Source organism: Triturus cristatus, chromosome 7, assembly GCF_964204655.1.
Source record: "Triturus cristatus chromosome 7, aTriCri1.1, whole genome shotgun sequence".
Taxonomy (NCBI): Eukaryota; Metazoa; Chordata; class Amphibia; order Caudata; family Salamandridae; genus Triturus; species Triturus cristatus.
In genome coordinates, this window is record NC_140590.1 from 1,680,907,672 (window position 1) to 1,680,931,412 (window position 23,741).

The window sequence follows — 23,741 nt, forward strand, 5'->3', positions numbered from 1 at the left end:
AATTGATGGACAGAAAGCAGAACAATGTCATACATTGTCCCCAGTACAGAGATCTAGGCCTAAATCCATTGTTTTTTTGCTCACCATGCCATTCCAGTTTGGACCCAGCCATATGCAAATTAGTCAGTCTTGACCCACGCCCAATGGGACCAGTCCAGACCGAACTGCCTGGCCAGGTCCTCCCTGTACTGGAAACAAGCATCCTAGGACCGGTTTCTGGCTTTTAGCCCTCATCAGCCAGGATAGCTTGACTCCAGAGGCATGGAGAGCACAGGACCCACGTGAGGGCATACCTGTCCCACTCGGGGTGACAAATACAAAAAGAACAACTGATGGACAGAATGCAGAAGAATGTCATACATTCTCCCCAGTACAGAGATCTGGGCCTAAATCCATCGTTTTTGTGCTCACCACGCCATTTCAGTTTGGACCCAGCATATGCAAATCAGTCTTGACCCTGCTCCCTATTGGAACAGTCCAGCCTGAACTGCTAGGCCAGGTCCTCGATAAACTAAAAACAAACATCCTAGGACCGGTTTCGGGCTTTCAGCTCTCAACAGCCAGGATAGCTTGACTCCGGTGGCATGGAGAGCGCAAGCCCACGTCTGGGCATACCTGTCTCACTCGGGGTGACAAATGCAAAACAACAATTGATGGACAGAATGCAGAAGAATGTCATACATTCTCCCCAGTACAGAGATCTGGGCCTAAATCCATCGTTTTTGTGCTTACCATGCCATTCCAGTTTGGACCCCGCCATATGCAAATCAGTCTTGACCCTGCGCCCAATGGGAACAGTCCAGCCCAAACTGCCAGGCCGGGTCCTCACTTGTCAGTTCGGGCTGGACTGTTCCCATGCGGCACAGGGTGAATACTGATTTGCATATAGCTGTGTCTGAACTGGGGTGGCAAAGTGAGTTAAAGAACGATGATGGATTCAACCTAGGTCTGTGACTGGGGGTGAGTGTCTCAAACTTTTCAGCGCTCCGTCCATCATCTCCTTGTGTTTGCGTTGTTTGCACTAAGTTGGCAGGGTATGCCCAGACGTGGGTCCCTTGCTCACTCTGCTACTGGATTCAAACTAGCCTGGCTGATGAGGGCTGTTAGCCCGAAATCAGTCCCAGGATGCTTGTTTCCGGTCCAGGGAAGACATCGCTTGGCAGTTCGGGCTGGACTGTTCCCATGAGGCACAGGTTCAAGACTGATTTCCATATAGCTGTGTCTGAACTTGGGTGGCAAAGTGAGCTAAAGAACAATGATGGAGTCAACCCAGATCTGTGACTGGGGGTGAGTTTCTGAAAAGTTTCAGCGCTTTGTCCATCATCTCCTTGTGTTTGCTTTGTTCACCCTAAGTTGGCAGGGTATACCCAGAGGTGGGTCCCTTGCTTACTCTGCAACTGGATTCAAGCTAGCCTGGCTGATGAGAGGTCTGTTAGCACGAAACCAGTCCCAGGATGCTTGTTTCCTGTCCAGGGAAGGCATTGCTTGGCAGTTCGTGCTGTACTGTTCCCATGAGGCACAGGGTCAAGAATGATTTGCATATAGCTGTGTCTGAACATGGGTGGCAAAGTGAGCTAAAGAACGATGATGGATTCAACCCAGACCTGTGACTGGGGGTGAGTGTCTGAAAAGTTTCAGCGCTCCGTCCATCATCTCCTTGTGTGTGCTTTGTATGCCCTAAATTGGCAGGGTATTCCCAGACATGGGTCCCTTGCTCACTCTGCCACTGGATTTAAGCTAGTCTGGCTGATGAGGGCTGTAAGCCCTAAACCGGTCCGAGGATGTTTGTTTCCGGTCCAGGGAAGACATCGCTTGGCAGTTCGGGCTGGACTGTTTCCATGGTGTTTTGCGTGTTAAGAAACCCGATAAGGGATTAGCCTGCACCAACCGTCACAGAATAGAAAAAAGCATCTGACCATGGCAGTGAGTTGGTCTAGACAGCTCCTGGTCAGGGTTAATTACGTTTCCAGCTTTTCAAGGTGAACTTGATACACTCAAATAATGGCTATTGCTATTCTTTCAAAACTCACAAAGATCCTGCCCATGTGTTGGTTTCTGGAAAGGGATCAATATGGATAATAGGCCATTTTTCCAAGGAAGAGATTTCTAGGGTTATCGCAAGGCCACGCCATTGTGACTGTAGTCAAATGATAAAGTGGAATGTTTTATGTTAAAGAAAGCTGCCTATATTGCAGAAGTGCAGATGTTTGCCATGGAACGTGCCGTATTGTGGCTTCTCAGAGAATACCAGAACACCCCGATTCCTCAAGTGGGTGGATGTAGGTAACTGTTCTACGGGGCCAACCCCGGGCCCCTGTCATGATGAAACGTGGTGCTGCCCAAATCCAATGAAAAGTGAAAAAGAGGAGGGATAAGCATTATGGTAAAGTTAGCAAATGAAAGGAAACCTGCAGGTATGAACTCTGATCTGGTACCTGACGCTGGCTAACAAAAGGAAACCACTCTCTGATAAAGGTTATTGTGCATTTTAAGCCTCACCTCCTTACGGTGATAGATCAGAAAGACATCATGATAACCGGAGACACTTTACCTGCTGGGTTGGTTGTTCTGCTTCCTGATCCTACCTCTATTGAATTAATTGTAATTCCTGTTAACTCTTTCCCCGCAGAATTAATTGAAACACCTACCCACTCTTTACCAGCCCAAATGAGTGTATTTTCTATTGACCTTTTCCCCTCTTGAGTGAGGGTACCTCCTGTTAATGCTTGCATGATTGGTCATACTTCTATTAATGTTGTTCCAGATCTGGTCATTTTAGTTGTTGCTGACCCTTTCCCTGCTGAAATGAGTACCTTTCTAGTTGTTTTTCTCTGATGGGTTCATGCCATTTCTTGTTGACTGTTTTCTTGCTTGATTGACTCTACTTCCTGTAGACCTTTTTCAAGGAGAATGGCGATTCTCCAATTAAAATACAGAGAAAATCTTGATTTCATTAAAGACAACAGGAGGCTAACATTATGCAATAACTTTAAAGAACATGTATTACATCACAAGTAAAACATTCCATAAAACTTTACAAACATAACATAGTAGCTACAAAAAGTTAAACTAATTCGAATAAACTTGTTGAACTGATGGTGTTGCTTGATGAAGACAGAAACTTCATAACGAAGAATTGTCTGGAAAAAATAGAAAAGGGTGATAACCACAAACAATATTCAAAATTTAAAAATTCAAGTAAAATAAGCATTGCAAAGGCAACAAAACATCCTTAAAATACATATAAAATATCAAATGGAATATAGAATTTACTTTTTTACTTAAAACAATATAACATCTCTCCACATGGACGTGGAGGGTGGGATAATGTTAGCCTCCGTTGTCTTTAATAAAGTCAAGATTCTCTCTGTATGTTAATTGGAGAATCGCCATTTCATTACAAGACCGGAGGCTACCATTATGCAAATTTAAAGCTATTTAACGTCATACTGCTCACGTGCTCCACCGGTTTAAGATAAAAGCTTGCAAAGGTAGAAGCACTAGACCAGTCTGCCGCTTTAAGTATATCTGAAAGCTTACTACCAGCCCAAAAGACTTTGCTGGCCATTGCACATCTGGAAGAGTGTGCTCCAAATTAAGTTCAATCCACTCCAGCTTCAGACATAATGGTTCTTACCCATATGGAGATAGTAGCTGCAGATATAGCTTTAAAAGGGTTGACAAAAGAAATCAGCAATTGATTTTCACCAACTGGTCTAACAACAGACTTAACACTGTTGTAAGCTTTCAAACAATTAACAACGCAGAGTTTTTTACAATCATTAAAATAAGGGTAAACAATACTCTCAGACATGGTTTTGGTTCATCTACATATGTCAAAATGGACCCTTGTCTGGGGGGAAAAAAATTGTTGTATATTTCTAATGCTCTAACATCAGATACTCTTCTGAAGGATATAAGGCAGAGAAGATTAGCTAATTTCATAGACAACTGTTTTCTAGATAGTAAAGGTTTGGCGTCCCATAAGGATTGATAGCTAGCCCTAGGAGGGCATTTAAGTCTTATCCCGTTCATTACTCTACGGATTAAGGGATCGCTACCAACTGAAAATTCATTAATCAGTGAGTGTCCAGCCAAAATTCGTGATCTATAACAATTAACAGTTCGATAGCAAAGGCCTAATCTAAATAACTCTGCTAAGAAATTGGCTATATAAATTATAGGGGCATCCACGGGACCCAAATCTCGTTCCATGCACCAACTAGACCATTTTTGCCATACACCAGTGTATCTTTATCTTGTTCCTGGTGCCCATGACTCATCTAGTAGGCTTTTAGCCTCTCCTGAAAGGCCTGAGTATCTGCTTGATCGCCTGAAATCCTCCAAACAAGAAGGTTCATGTTTCCTTCCAGTAAGAGAAGATGCTGCTTCCCTTCTTGTCCTAAGAGAAGGTCTAAATTCCCTGGAATTAAACGTGGGAAATCTATTGCTAGTTACAGAATCCCGGGAAACCATACCTGTGTATCCCAAAAGGGAGTTACCAAAATGATCCTGTAATTCTCTCTCCGTATTTTCAATAAAACCCTCTGAATTAGAGGGAAAAGGGGAAGAGCATAACAGTTTCCCAGGTTTGAAGTAGAGCATCAACTCCCATCGCTTTGGGGTCTGGTCTCCAACTGAAGTAGTCTTCTACGTGATATGTTAATCTGCTGGCGAACAGATCCACTTGGATGGGGCCCCATAGGTTCTGAATCTTTTGAAAAACCTTGGGATTCAGTTTCCAGTCGCTCGGGTCCTTTAGAAACCTTGAGTTCCAATCTGCTCTTCTACTCTGGTGACCAGGAATGAACTCTGCTTTTAGTAAAAAATTTCTGAGTTCAGCAAAAATACCAAATTTCTTTAGCCATATTGGCGAGTGTTCTGGACATTGCGCCCCCTAGTAAAGGACCTGGTGAAACAGCTTGGATAGAAGAGGACAGAAGGCCAATCACTCTTGCTAAGGATCTTAGGCTCAGAGTAGCCATTGAAAGGACATAAGCTACTTCCTTCTTTATTTTTGTAAATTTTTTAAGGGTAATTGTAATTGGCTGGTAATGGTATTCCCCTTAAAACCTAGGAACTCTAGATTCTGAGTAGGAGCTGTTACAGACTTTTCTGTGTTGACAATGAATCCTAGTCCCTCTAAGAGGTCTATTGTCCATTTCATGTGTATTAGTTATTTTTCCTGACTCTGCATATCGTCTAGGTAGATTATAATCCAGACACCCCTTTTCCCTAGAAAGGCTACTACAGGTCTTAGAACTTTGGTGAAGCACCAAGGAGCTGATGATAGGCCAAAGGGGAGACAGCAGAACTAGTAAGTTGTGCCCTTCCATGAGAACCTTAAATATTTCTGTGAGTTGTAGTCCATTGGTATTGTGAAATAAGCATCCTTGAGATCCAATTTCACAAGCCAATCTTTCTCTTGTAGGGTGTCTCTCAAAAGATGGATACCCTCCATCTTGAAGTTTCTGTATACTAAAAAAGCATTCAGCTGTCTTAGGTTTATGATTGGTCTCCACCCCTTGTCCTTTTTGCTTTACTAAAAAGATTGTACTCATGAAACCGTCCCTTGTGTTTCTGACTTGGCGAATGGCACCTTTCTGTAACATTTGGATCACCTCCAGTTCTACTAATTTTGATTGTTCTTGATGTAGGATCAACTTTCTGGGTGGGTGTGTTTGATAAGGTGTGTGGGTAATATCTATCTTGAAACCACTTACGGTATTGAGTATCCATGGGTCGTGTGTTATTAAACGCCAGTTTTGGATGAAAAGCCATACTCTTCTCCCTACCTTTACAGGGGAAGAAACAAGAGGAATAGGAACTCTTACCTTGGTTTCCACCTGTCTGGAATCTGCCTCTGCCGCCACATGAACGTGTACCTCGGCCTCTTTGTGGGAAGAAGGTATTGCTGTCACAGTATTGTCTTCCAAAGCCTCTTGGGTTATTTGGGTAAAACTGGGACCTCTGTTGTCCACGGCTGGCAGCCAGTCCCATCCTGCCAGCCCGGGCGAAAACTCTACCACCCAAACATGCGCCTCATGTTGGATTGAGCCCTGCTGAAGGTTTGAGAAAGTTGAAATATATTTTATTATTTTATTTATAAAGTTTTATAAAGCACGAACATGACCAAAATGTTGGTGTCAGAGCGCTGTACAACCTAATTAATAGCATCAAATATACAAGGAGCAAAGTATAGAATATACAGCATGAAAAGATAATACAAAGAGATATAGTGAAAACACCAGCAAAGAAATCAAATTGGCATGGATAGTCGCCTCAGATAGGAAGGAGATTATTCAGTAGTCTCATTTTTACTTTGTTTTTTAAAAGAACGAATGAAGGGATGGTCCTGATCTCTGGGGGAAGAGAGTTCCAAATTCTTGGGGCAAGTTCAGAGAAAGATCTTTTATAGGTTTTCTTTTTGTAAAATTTTGGAGGTTTCAGCAGTAGGGATCATGTACTACGAGAAGCTCTATTCCTTCCGGATAGCACCAGTTTCTGAGCCAGGTAGTGAGGAGTGTTGTGGTGGATGGCTTTATATGTCGTGCATGCTATTTTTAGGTGGATCCTAGATCCATAAGGTAGCCAATTCAGAGAGTGGAGGGCTGGGGTGATGTGATCATTTTTCTTTATGCCTGTGATGAGCCGTTCAACAGCATTGAGGGTAGCCCTCAACAGTGCTAGTTTTATTTTCTGTATGCCAACAAGGGTAGCATTCCCATAGTCAAGTTTGAAGATCACAAAAGCCTGAACCGCCATTTTGAGATCTGCATTGGGCAGGAAAGGCTTTCGTTTTCTTAAGATGTGGAGATGGAAATTGGCCCCTCTGGTTGTGGAGCTTATCTGATTCATCATGAAGAGGTTGTTGTCTAGTGTTATTCCTAGGTATTTTGCTGAGTCAACAATATGGGGTACAGTTCAAGGCGGTGAGTATTGGGAGCCAGTCTTTGATGTTAGAGGTGGGTTTAGGAGGCGAGATTAATAGGAATTCAGTTTTGAGGGCGTTAAGTTTGAGGTGGTTAAGTGTTAACCAGTATTGAGTTTTGTTCAAGATGTTATTGAGAGTGCTGATGTCGTTAGGAGAGGTAATCTTCATGTACAATCGTGTATCATCAGCGTACATATGGTAGGAGATGTTGAGAGAGTTTAAGGATCTCTGTCAGGGGTTCCATGTAAAGATTAAACAGGGTGGGCGAAAGTGAAGAACCTTGGGAAACGCCGATAGTGACCGGTGTCTGATCGGATAAGTCATGATTGATTAGGACTCGTTGAGATCTGTTTTGTAGGAATGAGCAGAACCATTTTAAGACAGTTCTAGAGAGGCCCATCCAAAGTTCTAAGAGGTTCAGGAGGGTTTCATGTTTGACTGTGTCAAACTCTAATGTAATGATAGGTCAAGAAGGATTAAAAGACAGGATTCATTATGATCGAGAAAGCGTAAAGCATTGTCGACAATGTGGACCATGGCAGTTTCAGTACTGTGACCTGGTCTGAAACCAGATTGGCAGTGGTCGAGGAGTTGGTGCTGGTCAATGTGATTGCAGAGTTGTTGATGAACACATTTTTCCAGGAGCTTGGCTAAGGTTGGGATGCTCGAAATGGGGCGAAAATTGTTGGGATCAGAGAGGTTTGCATATGGCTTTTTAGTATAGGTGTGACTTGTCCACTTTTTAGACAGTCCGGCATGGTGCCTTGCATAAGAGAGGCGTTGATAATTCTGGTCCATAGTGCTGGTTAGACTTGGCACCATTGGCGCGAGTCTCCCTTCCATTTTTCGCTGTGTCTCCTCTGTTTTTGCTGGTAATAGATGCTCTGGGCGCTGTGCCCCTGCCATTCAGTGCGACAGCGCGAATGCTCCCTGTGTAAAGATGACATGTGAATTGGTGTATCCATGATTGGCTTATTTGGTTTGCCTGTTAGTCCCTAGTAGCGTGGCCTGTGTGTGCCCAGGTCTGGTAACCCAAATGCTGCTGGTGGTCCTGCAGCGCTGGTTTGCGCCACCCACAGAAGCAGCTTGTAAAGTGTATCTCAGACCTGCCACTGCAGTTTCTGTGTGCAGTCCAGAACTGCCATCTTGGCTGTGAAGTGCACCCACTTCCCAGCCCCTGAACCTTCCCTTGGCATCATGTAAGCCACCCCTATGGTAGGGTGCATTGTATGTGTAAGGTAGGACGTGCTCTGATGTGTGTAGCATGTCCTGGTAGTGAATTACACCCAATTTCGTTTTTCACTACTGTAAGGCCACCTGTTCTCCATAGGCCAGATTGGGCGGTTTGGCTATTACACTCTATAGTCCTAACTGACCCATAGAACATGGTATAAAATCGAATTTAGTATGCCTGAGCTCAGAATATTAAAATACATCTTTTAGTGAAGTTTATTTTTGTATTCTGTGTTTGAAAATACCACATTTAGAAAGTAGGTATTTTCTTGCCTAAGCCTTCCAGTGTGCGCTGCTATGTGTATTGGCTGTCTGGTTTTGGAGGGACAGGGCAGGCTGAGTCAGACCTGGGTTGAATAGAGAGATCTACATTGGAGTATGGGGAGGGGTAGCTCCTTGACCTGAATAGGGCTGTGCCTGGCAAGGTGAATGCTGGCTCCACCACCCACTGTGCGTCTGATGGTAGACCCCCTCTTTCTGAAAGGAAGCATACAGCCTGGTAAACAAAGTGCTCCAGGACTGGGCAGAACTGGTTCTGGCTGGGTTCAGTGACTTGTAGCTTCTAAGAACAAAGACTTTTTGGGGTATAAATATCTGTGCCAAACCCCTACAATTTGCATTGCTCCTGGACAACAAGAAGAACCTCTGCCCGTGTAACTTCAGGAATCTGCAGGAGAAGGACTGTACTTGTGCTTGTGTGCTGTTTCTTGGACTGGCCTGCAGTGGTTACTACAGGACTTGAAAGAAGAGGAAAAGGACTTTGAAGGAACTTTTACTTTTGCTACAGCAATCATTCAAGGGCTAGAAGAGAGCTAGCCTCCTGCAGGAGTCTCAGGCACATCAGACTCCACCACCAGCCTCCTGTTTCCTCCCAGCGAGGATTTCTATCTGCAGGTGAGGCTCCTGTGAGTTCCAGGGCCTCTAGTTCTACTGTGGAGAAGAGAGTGCTGAAAATCGTCGCTAAAACGCCCGTTAGCGAGCCGTTGCAGCTGGAGAGCGTGAGGAAAATCGTCGCTTTGCTGCCGCCGAGTGCTCGCTACCGGAGATCATCGCATCACCTGTTCACGGGCTGCCAAACGCTCGCTAACCCGAAGATTATCGCATTGCATGTTAGCGGGCCTTAAAACGCACACTAACCAAAGATCATCGCATTACCTGTTCGCGGGCTGCCAAACGCTCGCTAACCCGAAGATTATCACATTGCATGTTGGCGGGCCTCAAATCGCTCGCTAACCAAAGATCATCGCATCGAGTTCATCGCTTCACGACATCGCAGCGCGGACGCCGAGCGTTCGCCATTTTCATCGCATCGCACCAGGATCGTCGCTCCCTCGCGGAGTGCTATTTTCTTTCATCGCAACAAGATCGCACACGCAACAGGCTCGGCGCATCATCCTCCCTTCGCGGCAAGGATTTTATCGCATCGCCGGCTTAGCGTGCAGAAGTTTGTTGCTTTGTCCTGCCCACAGACCAGCGCATCATCCTCCCTTGCGGCAAGGATTCAACGCATCGCTGGTTAGCGGCAGGAAAATCATCGCTACAACTCCTTAGCGACATTTTTGTTGCTTTGCTACAGAAGCCAGGTATCTTGTGAGTAAAAGGGTCGCAGAGACCACTGCCTTGAACTGAACACCTCTTTGCACACCTTGAACTATTTTTGCAGCCTTTTTAGAGTAACCCTATTTTCTAGTATTGTGGATTTTTACTGTTATTGGTCTTGTGTTGAGTCTATATATAAAGATACTTTTTTTATAACTACCTGTGTGGTGTCCCTTTGTAGTGTTCTTCACTGTGTTACTATGTATGGTCATAAATGCTTCACACACTGCCTCTGAGATAAGCCTAGCTGCTCGTGCTACGTTACCACAGGGTTGAGCAGGGGTTATCAAAGGGTGTAGTCTGCTTACTCTGACTTAGGAAGAAGGGTCCCTACTGGGACAGTGGCCAGCCATTGCCAACTAGAGACCCCCATTTCTAACAGTACTTTCCTAATGTTTTAATAAATCTTTCTCCAAAGAGTAAGCCATTGCAGTCACCCTTTGGGTGACTGTTTTCTTGCTTGATTGACTCTACTTCCTGTTGACTTTTTCAAGGAGAATTCATTGCCAATTGTAATGCCATTTTCCCTTGGGAGAGCTTGGGTTGTTGTATTTCTATTGATCCTTTCTTTGTTTGAATAATATAATTCAATCACTTCTCTTCCTGCTGAATGTTTCTGATTCAAATTCATAATATCCAATCAGAATTATAAGTGCTTTATTTTGACCTCTCTACTTCTGAATGAATTATAGCTAACTTGGTCAATATCTGATTAATTTTACATGCTGACTTTTTCCTTTATTTCTGAGTGTGGTTATTCTATCAAATGTGAATTGTGCACTTTCTATTAAGGTTGTAGGCACTGTATTGAAAGTACAAAATATTAACTGTTTACTTAATGGGCCAGTGGCACCTGCTATTAACTCCAGAATGGACTTACTGTTTTACATGTTGATATTTTCTCTGTAGCATCAAGTCCATTTACATTTGTTCTTCGTCTCATTCAGCTGTGCTGGTCTTTAATAATTTCTCCTCTGTTCTTGGTGTTTTCCCATTGGCTTGCTTCTTGCTCCAGGCCGAATTTGCAGCGAGATGAAGTCGCCTCCATGGTTTGAGACCTTCTGCAAGTTCGCGGAGTACAGGTGTTCCAGCGGGCAATACTACATCAAGGTAAGACCCTTAGTACCACCCCATGGGTACCACCCGCCTCTAACTGCATGTGATCCACCAATATGCCAGACATTTCTATGACATAACCACACTGCCAGGTATTTGTGACTTACCCGCATTCCTCTCTACCACATAACACACTCATTTTGTCATTAACAAACATTTTCCTCTTGTTAGCACATACAAATACCCAGCCTTCTACCCTTTGCCAGTACCAAAACAACCATCCTACCACATAAACATACAAAAACCCAGCCATGTGGCCCAGTACGTCTACTTCCTTCGCATAAATTACAACAATACACCCACCCTGCTTTCCTTTACTATCTAAACAAATCACACTTTCATATAGACATTCATTCATATGTGGAAAACGTATCTAAAGTCTGTTGACACTTGTTACATCAAAGGGTAATAGTTGGAAACCAGGGCCCGCCTGTCCTTAGCAGGCACCAGGTGTTTTCCCGGTGGGCCTGAAAGGGTATAGGCCAGTTTTTGAGTGGGGCCAGTTTTGCAACAGTGCTGCAATATGGGCCGCCTGTAACAAAAGCAGCAGCAGTGATTCTCATTATAATTTCCAGTGCAGCTGCCTGACAGGCTTTTCTAACTGATTCTGGATCTAGTCTGTTGGGTACCTCTGTCTTGACACATTATACTAGATCTATGTCTGACCTTCCTTTGACTAACTTTTGTTTCTCTTTTCCTTCTGCTCTTTATCTCTTCTCTAAGCCTCAATTTCCTTCCTCTCCTCTTTGACAAAACCCATTTACGGTGTCCTTACTCTCTGCCCCTCCCACTTACTGTCATTACTTCCTACCATTGTTCTGTCTCCCTTCATACTGCCTGACCACCTTCAGACGTTTCCCGTTTGTTTTTTCCTAGAGGGTTGCGTGCCCCGCCGACCAGGACAGGGGTCTTGATGATCTCGTTCAAAAGGCGGCGGAGGAGGCGATGGAGCCTGATAACATCCAAATGCCGCCTTTTGAGAAGGAGAGACCCCCCGCACCCTCCTCGTCGGTCCTGGAACTGGCCGACGAGATTGCCCAGGCCGCGAACGTGGACACTGCCACCAGGAATGTGGAGCTGGCTGCACAACTGGTGGCAGACCACTTGTCAAAGGAAGGGTACCCATGGAGGCGACATTGGGCCAGTGACGATGTTCGAAAAAAACATCAGCATTTGAATCGGTTTCGGCATCCACCGGCCGTCCCCCTGGTAACGGTGGACATCAGTACAGCAGTTGGAAATAACACCCTCCGCAGCGTGCTGACGCAGGTCACGGTGGCCGTAGGCCAGGAAGTAACATCGAAGACGGACCTGCGCGTGTCCCAGGGGGAAAAGGCAGAGATCCGCCTGACCCGAGAGACGTCGTCACTGAGCCCACAGAACCCCCCACAGGAGACAGCCCAACCGAGGGGGCTATTTGCTGGTGTAGAAGTGCCCCGAACACCACGTCTGGCAGAGCCTGAGTTGACCCCAGATATCTGGCTGGAGACAAAAAAAGTATCATCACAGGGGACAGGCATGCCGGTACCACGGATTAAAGATAAAGTGGCAGGAATATGGGCCAGACAAATAACACCAACTGAGCACGCGAAACACGGGTTACCAATACAGTCTAGGAGCAAAGCGGAATTGGTTCCAGCACGGATGGTGGAGCACAAGACATCAGCTCACGCCAGACCAAAGACAACGCCGCCCCTAGCAGTGAACACCGTACACGTGAAACTCACACTGGCCACCCCAAAGGGAGAGCTGATGGCAGCAACAAAACCAGGGCGCAAGATAAAAATGCAGCCCACGCATAAGCAAGCTAGGAAGACAGTAGACCTAGCTGTGGCACATGCCACACCAAAGAAAGAGCCGCTACCAGCACACACAGTTGGGCACAAGGCTCCGGCACATACCACCACAACGTGGCTGCCCGCGGTCCACGCAGGGGCCCCTCCTAAGGGCACACGATACAACCTAGTGCCGATGGACCCCTTGGAAGTGCCAGCACAGAGGGCGACACGCAAGGTCACGGTACAGGTCACCCATAAGGACGAATCTTGGCCTGCACATAAAAGACGGCAAGAGATTGCGGATCTGCCACCGCTAAGAAAAGATCAAGAGGGGTTTGCAACTTCCGGACCTCGAAGGAGGCATGTGCTGGCACACAGGACCCCTGCTGGAAGTATACATGCTAAAGGCATGTTAGGAAATGGGGTGAAATATGCGGTGAATGTGAAAGATGCTGTCCATAGGACAAAGGCTCACAGACACTACAATGGAGGAGTGGAGATAGTCGTAACTGCACAGCAAGATGCAAAACTAGAGGGATCCTTACGAGGCCTCCTGAAGACATCAAGGGCATTGGCCAATACTGCCACACGGGTGTCTGCTGAAAAAGCAATTGAGGAAAAAGAGATGGAGGCAACTGAGGAAATCTCACAAAATGGAGCTTCACTAAACATAGAGGTGATACAAGACATTGTGTTGACTCCGTTAACGACGGGCTATAAAAAAGGACTGGAGTGGGCAGAGGAGGTGGCGAAGGAGGTGGAAGGTGTGTCAGGCCGCCTAGGAGACCCACACATGGCAGAGGTGATGGTGCAAGAGGCCGCCAATGAAGTCATGCAACAGGTGGCAGGGAACAAGATGGGGCCGTTGCTAGGAGACAGTGTTGTGTACCTGGCCCACAGTTCCTCTCTGACCTGTTTAAGGCCTACACTTCTAGGAACCAAATTGCACACAAAACCACATCAGTGTACCATCCCGCCGGTAACGGAGCGGTGGAACGCTTCAATAGAGTACTCAAAGGCATTATCCAGTTGTCCAACGACAACAGACTGTGTTGGAAGAGTGAGATCCTAAAAACTGTGTGGGCCTACAGGATCACACCGTGCGAATCAACTGGTCACAGCCCCTTCGTACTTATGCGGGGCAGAACGCCTCTCTCTAAGGATAATGTGGGTTGGGCATTAGCTTCAAAGAGTGTACACTGGTCTAGTGACCAAGTAAGAAGGAAGGTTGGGGAGGGTCAGAATAGAACAAAAAAAAGATACGACCACAAACATGGTTGCAAGGATGTGCAACTCTCCTTAGGGGAAACCGTTAAGGTAAAGAAAAGTGGCCACATAGCTAAGGGACAGAACAAGTTCTCTCCACCCCTAACGGTTAAAGAGGTGTATTGCAACTCCGCCCTCTTAAGCGACGGTAAGGTGCATCACTTCTCAGCCTTATCTGTGTGCAAGCCTACCCTGGGAGTCACTAACGGAGTACACTGTAAGCCAAGGGATAACAAGCACCACATTTCCCTATCTGACTCATCCGACAGTGAAGCCACCCAGTACCCTCTCACTACACACGCTGAAGCTCCCAATCCCGAGACACACACCCTTAGCACAGATCCTGGCAGAGTAGTCAGAGTTTTGCCACCTACTCCCAGATATGACGTGTCACTACCCTCTAGTACCAGCAGGTGTGGCAGAAGGATAATACCACCTGTGAAACTTAACGATTACATTTGTGACTAGGCTTTTCTGTTTAGTTTTGTTAGCCTTTGTCACTCTGTTCATAAAGGGGGAAGATGTGTTGTGTACCTGTATTGACTGCTTGGGGACACCGTTGTGTCACTTGCTTTTGCGTGTCCCTGCGAGGACACCGTATCAATGTTGTTGACAGCTGTGACATCACCAGCTGGCAGTTGATGACAGTTGACAGCTGGTGATCCACAGCAGCGGATGCATTCTTGCGCTCCACGTGTGGAGCTGTGTTGGCGAATAAAGAACTTCTACATACTATACGAATCCGCTTTGTTCTTTACAGACAGTCCCGTGATGGAGGAGCAGCTTTCTCAGATCTCGGAGCTAAAACAGGAAACAGAAAATGCTAAGCCAGAGACCCATAAGAAAGTGGGGCGTGTTAGAAGGCTGAAGGCTGAGAAAGAGGCCAGTAAGAGCGGGGATACGAGGAATGCGGTAATGGCGAAGGCACCAGTTCAAGTGGCGGCGGAGAGGAGAGGGCGCCAGAAGGAATGGACAGAGAAAGAGGCACATGCTATAAAAAATAAGGTAGAGAAAGAAACAACAAAGGAGGTAGGGGAGAAAAGAGGACAGGACACAGAAAAAATAGTTAATGAGAGGCCGATAATAAGAAAAAAGGCAGCGAGGAAGGCTGCAGCCACTCAAAAGGAGGTGAATAGACAGGTTGAAGAGAAAGAAGTGCAAGTAATGACAGGGAATGCCGAGAGGTTGGCAGAAAAGGTGGAAGCTAAAATGAGAACGTTGCATGCAACGAAGGAAAGAGCAAGGGAGTTATTAGAGAATGGAGTACAGGATCCAGGAAAAGCAGTGTATGAGGATCCGAGATTCAGAACGATGGCAGCAAGGGAAGCTGCAGACACAGAAAAGAAACGCTCTGAAAAGAAAGACTTTCTGGAAATGAAAATGATTACAGATACAACAAAAAAAATAAAGCAGAGTGCAGAAGAGAAGCAGGCTGTAGAAAATGGAAGGCCGGAGAAAGAAAAGTTTGGAAATAAAGTAACTGAGCAGGCAGCAAAGAGATCTGTGGGCTCAGAAAATAGAGAGTCAAAGGTGGTCACAGAAAAAGAGGTGAAGGACATGGAAGAGAAGACGAAGAAGATGGTACCAATCGTACCTGCAGAAAAAAGAGTGAAGGAAGCAGAAAAGGAGAAGCATTCAGCTAAGACATTAGCGACAATAGTTTTGAGGAAAGAAGAAATGGATGCAGTGGGAAAAAGATTTAAGGGCACAAAAAGAAAGGTGTATTCACTGTTAGCTAAGGCGGCAGCAAAAAAAAGACAGCAAGACACAGAAGTAGAGGAAGAGAAAAAGTCAGTTAAGGGCATAGAATATAAAATAATACAGGACAAGATGGCCTCTGAGGAGGCGGCAGTGGCAGACAGGCATGTCTCTGAAATGGAAGCTGAAGAAGAAGAGGCAATAAAGCTCACAGCTGTGAAAGGAATTCAGGATATGAAATTGAGGTTGGAAAAAATGAAAGCCGAGGAGGCGGCGAAGAAGGAAGAGCAAGACATAGAGGAGGAGGCTGTAAACGATACAGGAGAAACAACAAAGACCGAGGCAGGCGAGGAAGATGTGGGGCATTCCATGCAAAAAAAACCAGAGATGGAGGGGAGAGGGAAAGGAACACAACGCCTTGAAAGTAAGGCAGCGAAAAATGGACAGAACCAAGTGGAAGGCACAGACAAACTTGAGAAAACGAAAGGGCTGGTGCAAAAGGTCAAATACAAAACCCCTCAGGAGAAAGAATCAATTAAGGAGCTTGGACAAAAGGTGAAACCTGAAGAGTTCCCGGGAATGGCACCTAGATTAGGGCCAACAACAGAGAGTGGAGAGAGGAGAAGGCAGCACATGAAAAGAAAAATCAAGGAAGGAGCAGAGCAGGAGTCTTCACTGGACACAAAGAAGAATAAAGAGAAGGCAGTAATGCCAGAGGAAGTGCCAATGGACACGGAGAAGGTAGTGTCCATAGAAACAGAAGAGAAAGGAGCTCATGATCCCAGCAAGACCATAAAGAAGGCCGGTGAGTGACTAATTTCATGTGGTATGTTGCAGCATGGGCAACTGAAAGAGAATGAAGTGGATGGAGGAACTCAAGGTTAAAAGCATAGAAAATCTAAAGTGGTTGATTGGATGGGTGAGTTGGTGTCTGTGTAACTGCCTTATGTTCTCTGGGTTCTACATTGCCGGGCTTTGTCTGTGTGTCAAGTTTCTTACCTGTCTGATTATCGTCTGTCACTCACAACTAATTTGCGAGTCAAAATACTTAAAGAGGCTAATCATATTACTGCCTCCACTCCAAACCCAAATAATATAAAAGTGTTTTGTGTAAACAAGATTAAGAGTATCAGAAGACCACCCTGAAAGAATTCATGTGCTAATTGGATTAGCAATGAGCCAGAGTCTTATCGCAGATAGAGTCAGCAATCTGTCAGGCCTTCAATCGCGTACAAGTTAGTTGGCCCATCTGAAATGTGACTTTTAGAGGTTACCCTTGAGAAAGTTGTGCACACGGCCTCCTCCGTGTTGGAGTGCAAAGGGTCCAACCGGATCAGGGCCCTAAAAGTTATGGCTGCGTGGCCCCATATAATCTCTTGCCCTGGTATTTGTCACATGTCAGTCCCCCCAATCCTGCTCGCTGTCAATGCTCCAGGGCAGCAGTCACTCACCCAGTCTCAGGGCGTTTTCGGCCCTCTTTTGCCACTCCGACCCGATCTCTGCAGGCCCTACCCCAGGCTCCTCCTCTGGTACTGCTGCGCTTCAAGGAGAGCCCCCAGCTCTCTCTTCTCTCACTGCGCATCAGTCTCGGAGCCGCACGCCAGCCACCAAGCAGGGATTGATCCCCTCTGAGTCACCCTTTCTTCCGGTGTGACTCCCGTCAAGTAGAGGGCGCTCCGGCTGCAGTGTTCGTCACTGTCCTTCCGGATCAGCTTGCCCGCGGTCCTCCAGCCGTCTGCTGGTCTCCCCGTCTCAGTCCGCCATGCCCTTATCTGTAGTCGCTTCCTCAATCCCTCATTGTCTGGCCCATCGGGAGTCTCTCCACACCTCAGGAATACTTCAGGGGCTGCTTGGTGATTGTTTTCGATGCAGTAGCTCAGCTCCGTCTGGCGCAGCAGTTCTTGGGTGCCATCTTGGTTGTGCCGCACTCGGCCCGTCCTTCAGTTCTTTTTTGGTGATGCCCGCTTTTCCAGGGCAGTTCGAGTCCCGGCGAGCCAGGGCCCCCCGGCTCCCAGTTTGGGGCAAATATCCGTGCCCGGGGCTCAGGATGGGTGTAATTGGGGGATAGGGCCAACGGAGCTCCGCAGCTCGCGTCCGTTCACCTCAGCTTCATGACACGCCCCCGTTGTACAGCTGATGCCGCTGTTGGGCTGTTAGGTTCTCGCCAACACAGGGCCTCTCTGGTGTGGTCTTCAAAAGTGGGAATGTGATTTCTAGGGGTTTTGTAAGGGTGACTTGTTTGATAGCGACTCCAACTTACGAAGTAGGGTCTTCTCATTCCTTTAGTAGGTTAATGTGGTAGATTTGGTCATTACTCCCTTTATGGGGGATGGATACCCTATATGTGACAGGGGTTACTTTCTCTTTTATTACATAGGGTCCTTGCCAGGTCGCTAACAGTTTTTTCTCACAGAATGGTTGGAGAATCAATACCTTGTCCCCAACATTTAGGTGTCTTGTGTTGGTCCCTTTGTCGTAATAGGTCTTTTGTTTCTGCTGAGCCCGCTCCATGTTAAGGTGTACCTTTTATCAGAGAGTGGAAAGAGTTTCTTTTAAGGATGCTGTATATCCAAGAAGAGACTTTACCTCGTCCTCTGTCCATTGTTCAGCGGCCATCTCTAGGAGTGTGCAGGGTTTTCGGCCAAACAGGAGTTTGAAAGGACTAAACCCGGTTTGCGCCTGTTCATGGGTTCTAATAGCAAAGAGGACGAGGGGAAGTTTGCGGTCCCAGTCTTTCCTGGTCTCACTGATACTTTGTTTTAGAATAGTTTTTATGGATCTGTTATATCGTTCAACAAGACCATCTGTTTGTGGATGGTATACAGCGGGTCTAATCTGGCGGACACCCAGTAACTTACATACTTCCTTCATGAGACGGGACATAAATGGTGTTCTTTGATCGGTCAGCAGTTCACAGGGAAAACCCACAGAGAAAAGAAGGAGACCATAGCTTGGGCTACTGAAAGGGTGGTGATGCTGGAGAGGGGAATAGCTTCGGGGTACCTGGTGGCATAGTCCACTAGGACTAGGATGTATTGGTGGCCTCGTGCGGAGAGTGGGCCTACCAGGTCCATACCTACTTTTTTGAAAGGTATATCAACAATAGGCAGTGGGTAAAGAGGGGCTTTCTTTTCGGTTGAAGGATTTACCATTTGGCATCTGGAACAGGAGGCACAGAACCTCACCACCTCCTTATAAACCCTTGGCCAGTAAATCCTCTCTAACAAGTATTTGAGAGTGTGTTCTTGCCCATAGTGCCCACCCCTGGCCTGACTTATGAGCGAGGTGCATAACTTGTTCCCTAAAGGCTATGGAGACAACTAATTGTTCTGTGGCTTGTTGGGAGTCCTGCAAATCCTGTATAGAAGACCCTTTTTTGATACAGAAATAGGGGCCTTCCTTTTTGTGGTCTTCTTTTTCTTCTGCTTCTTTTTCTTCTGCTTGTTTCCAGGTGTACACTCTGGTCTGCCCTGAAACTCCAGGTTGGCATATGTTCGCTCTCTGGGGAGGAAAGAAAACATGTGACAGGGGGCTGGGAAGATCGTCTATACAGTTCTCTTTCTTTCCTTTTCTCAGCCCTGGTTTTTGTAGTTTGTATTTGGGTACTTTGTATATCCAATGTACAGAAAGGGGCCTCTCTCAACCAGTCCAGGTCAGAAGCTTCCTTTGGTAGTTTGGCCACATATTCATCAAAGTTCGGGGTCAGTGTCTAGTAGAACTTTTTTGACTAATACAGGAACCACTCCTACCCTCCGTACCTGAGGGTCTCCGTTAATTTCTATAATGACTTCCGCTAGGGGGTACGAACATACATCCCCATGGATACAAGAAACCTGTATCTCTTCTTCGCCCAGAATCTGATTAAGACGGATCAACTCCCTACAGATAATACTATGATGACAGCCAGTATCTAACAAGGCCTCCACTGGCCTTCCGTTCAGGCGTATGGGTATTTTATACCACCCTTGAGTCCCTCCTGTGGTCAGAACCCGACTCTGTGATACTCCTACATCCATAGGTTCTATCCCCTCAGTTTTTAGTGGGCAGTTCCGGGCAATGTGGCCCCACTCCGCACAACGGAAGCACTGGGGTCCTGCTTGTGGCGGTGGGGTTGGTGCCGGAGCCTTGGGTAGGGATTTGGACTCTCCGGGTATTCTAGCATCCCTTCCTACTCGTACAGCGGGTTTTTGGGGAGAAAAAGGACTTTTCGTCGGTTGGGCCTCAAACTTTGGAGATCTATGGTAGGCACATGCTAGCTCCACAGCGGTTTGCACCGTCAGGTGGGGATGTTGTTTTACCCATGTCCTGGTATTTGGTGGCAGGGCTTCTAAATATTGTTCGAGGTATATTTTTTCGGTGACCTCCTCAACTGTTGTAGCGTCCAGTTGCAGCCACCTATTCCCAAGGTCCCTGATCCTATAATATAGGGCTCTAGGATTATCCCCTGTTGCCCACCGCTCTTTACGGAACCTAGTTCGGTAGTATTCCTGGTCATAGCCTAACCTTTCAAGGATTTTAATATCTGGATAGGGCGTAGTACCATCAGGGTTGGCGGCTTGATAGGCCGCCTGTAATTCCCCAGAAAGTAGGGGAGCTATGTACTGGCCCCACCTCTCTGGGGGCCAAGCGGCAGTTGTTGCCACCCTCTCAAAATTAACCAAAAAATAGTTGGGTTCATCGCCTTCATGGAATTTCTGCAGGACATAGCTAGGAACATTTGGGTGTACCCTTGCGGCAGAGATAGCACCCGTCAGGTGTGGTATGGCAGTATCTTGTGTTTGTTGGTTAGAGACCATTAATGCAGCTTGTTCTCTCAGTGCCGTTTGGAAAGCCTCCCTTTCTTTTTGGGCTGCCTGGTTTTGCTGTTCCAATACTAACTGGAGGTGTCGCTGTCCCTCAGCCAACTGAGTGATTATGGCCTCCATAGTGACGGGTTGGGTCATGATGAAGCAATGATGCTATCCCACTTCTGACACCATTGTAATCACTCAGAGGGTTAAGAAGGGGTACGCACACAAAGAGAAAGAAATTCTATCGTACTAGTAGGGATTTTATTCAGTGGCATCTTTCACTAAACCGTCAAAACAAAAGTAAACTGAGGTGCAATAGGACAATCCGCAAACATGGGAAGTAGTCTTCCTCTGTGTGCTTCCTTTTCCCCTCAGAATGTAGCGGGGATTGCTTTTCTTCTTTTTCACACAACGAGCAGCCACAGGGGGATGAAGGTATATTTTGCCCTAAAAAAAAAAAAAAAAAAAAAGGAACAGTAGAACCTCAGAAGAAATGCTTAGGGACTCCTGTGTAGACCCCCACGAAACACCCTGGTGGTTGAGGTGCTTGCTTCAGTACATGCAGTGCTCTGGTGCAAGTCTACAGCCCCCACCACCTCCCCACGGCGAAATAATGGAGGAGTGGTACTTGCCTATAGCCACGGGCCTCCTGGGTCATAGCAGAAGGAGTCCAGACGTCCTCTTTCTTCTCAGGATGGCTGGACTGGCAGGTGTTGCCCCTAGGCTGTTCCCTGTAGTCCACTCCTGCCTTCCTCTCCTGGTTCCTGCACTCGGGCTCCTCACTCTCAGCCTCCGCGTCGTCGTTCTTTACCGGCGTCGAGTCTCCCCCTCTCTGCGTTTTACCTGTCTGCGGCGTTTCTGACAAAGCGGCGGTCACGTGGTTGACGTCCCGCTTCGCTGGAGAGACAACCGACTTGTCTCCCTGGTACGCCACCACGGCCATCTTGGGTGTCCTGGTCGCGGGATTACACTTATTTAAAAGTTTATTTATGGTGTGCATTCTTTCATTAATGTAGCCCCAGAGCCATCAGGTCAAAGTGCCTTTTCATCCCGATTTGGAGGATTCTGTGAGTAATATTACAATGAATGAGAGGTACAATTCGCTGCTTCTTGTGGTTACTTAGTTTAGACGGTGTACCTCCTGAATCAGTGTGTTGAAATGCATAAACCATCAAGTCATCTGCTTCCTAAGGGCCCGATGGTCCCTGAGTAACACAGAAGGCCAGGATATAAAAATGTGTGGCCATTGCTACTCAAGCTGTGTGGAGAGCAATTCACAGAGCATGCGATAGGTAAGGAACTATGAGGACCTAATTTACACAGTAGAGGATTATTTAATCTACTATAGAGGCAGATATCTCCCTGGAATTGCTCATGTCTTGATTTTAAACAGATAGTAGATTGCGAGTTGAGATGTCACAAAACTGTATATAGTAGCCTTCTGAGGCTTAGTTCGATAGATAAGAACAAACATGTCTGAGTCCACCATGCCTAAATCTTATACTCTGGGTGAAGGGCTTCAAATAAGGACTTTTACATGTTGTTAACATAGTGAGATGTATGTTCCGTGACATCTTGGTGGAAAGATGCTGCGCTGTGTCCTAGGAGGATGTGCCTCGCTAGAACATATCAGAAAAAGTCCAGGTAAGTGAAGACTTTCAGAATGTGTTGTTTCATAGGCTGAAGAATGCATGGATCATTAGCATTAGGATAGGAGGATGGGAAGGTGAGGGCTGTTCATTACCAAAGAAGAACTAATGTTCTATCAACGAGGTACTCTTGAAGGCACACTTCAAACATAGTGGACAAGTCATGTAACAGTGAAGAGGGTGCTCACTCACAGGTCAATGTATGGAAACTTGTTGATGGTGCCTGAACTTCAAAAAGTACCAGCGTTCTTCACTGGTTCCCCAGTGATCATGTTTGCTATACAAATGTCCAAAAGAGGTAAGCCTAGACAAAATTTAAATTACGTTGCTGTATTGGTCAGAATTTGGTAGGAGTGTTTTTATGCGCTGACACATCAAAATTAAATATTTGTATTTCACTTAATTATAACTAATTTCACATAATTTGTCCTAAATTTCTTGTAATAACGGGTAAGAATTCTTTACACCCCTCCATAGTAGATTTATTAACAGTCGTGCACGGTGAATGTCCTTTCCCTCAGTCCTGGGGCAGCCAGTGTTGACTGGGCAGTATCCAATGATGAGCACATATATTTAGCAGTAGTGTGCCAGGGCTTTTGATACTTCTGGCTCATTCCACTTGAATAACCAAGTTACCCCCTTTAGACACTTGGCTAATTTTAGTTTAAAAAGAGTAAGGCCAGAAAAGCGGTTAAACAAGAAGTGGGCGCGACCATCTGTCCCTTTTGAGATTGACGAAAGATGTCCATACGCATATGCTTCCACCTTTTGTCATTGTAGAAGGCAGCTTCTGCATGCCAGTGTTCCTGCATGTGTCTTACACTGGAACTGCACATTATTTTTTTTTTGAAAAACCTTTATTGTGCACATTTACGTCATCATACAACGCACAGTCACCGTCCAGGTGGTGAAGCAGTTAAGCAAAGTGTACGCTTCCAGACATTATCACACAGCCATTTAGCCGACAACCCGGGGGTCCGGCGGCATCGTACAGGGTAACATGCGTACAGAAGGGAGGTGCGTGCGTTGTGAAGGGAGTAGGTGCGTGGTGCTGCGTATGTGCTTTTGAATTTTAATGGTGTCCCAGGTGCATGTTATCGATGATAGAGGATGGCGCTGTGGTCTAGCCCACTCCACGGCTACGCCGGCTGCCGCCCAGGCCCCGAGCCAGAGACCCAACGGGTGCCCCTGTTGCCCCAGAATGTAAAGGCCCCCGGGTGGCCGAGCGCCAGCAGCGCGCTCAGAGTGCGGGCCGAAGCGCGGCAAGGATAACGCAGTATAGCTCACAGCTACCCATATGGCAGCGCATAGATCTGGCGAGCCTGGTATGCAGCATCATAGTCCTTATCTATCCCGTGTATGCATGGCAACAGTATGTGCTAAGGTTAAGGTCGTGTTGGAACTGCACATTATGTTCCTTGTTGTAGTGTCTTTGTCTGTCTTTCTGTACAAGTGTATTTTTTCTGCCTTACTCGGTTTCCTCTTGTGTATCTTTGTTCGTGGCTGAATTGCTTTTATGGTGCAGATTCATGCATGATTGAGATGTTATTTGTATGCTTCTCATCGTGGAATGAACATGTGATTTATGTGACTCCTGTACTTGATTGATGTATGCTCTCTTTCTGCACACCTAGTTTCCCACAGGGGCTGAAATGTCTTTTTGTGCATTTGAATTTAT

The 23,741-nt window shown here is 46.4% G+C and overlaps 1 protein-coding gene across 1 annotated transcript; it reads right to left on the reverse strand.

The window, feature by feature from the left end:
- Positions 1–14,734: 14,734 nt before the first annotated feature.
- On the reverse strand, positions 14,735–21,183 carry LOC146812701 (uncharacterized). The gene is made up of 2 exons (XM_085619805.1): positions 21,047–21,183; positions 14,735–20,861 (listed from the first exon to the last, which is right to left on the reverse strand). The coding sequence occupies exon 2, from the start codon at positions 20,565–20,567 to the stop codon at positions 19,314–19,316; it is 1,254 nt and encodes a 417-aa protein (XP_085475931.1). The 5' UTR covers positions 20,568–20,861; positions 21,047–21,183; the 3' UTR covers positions 14,735–19,313.
- Positions 21,184–23,741: the final 2,558 nt, after the last annotated feature.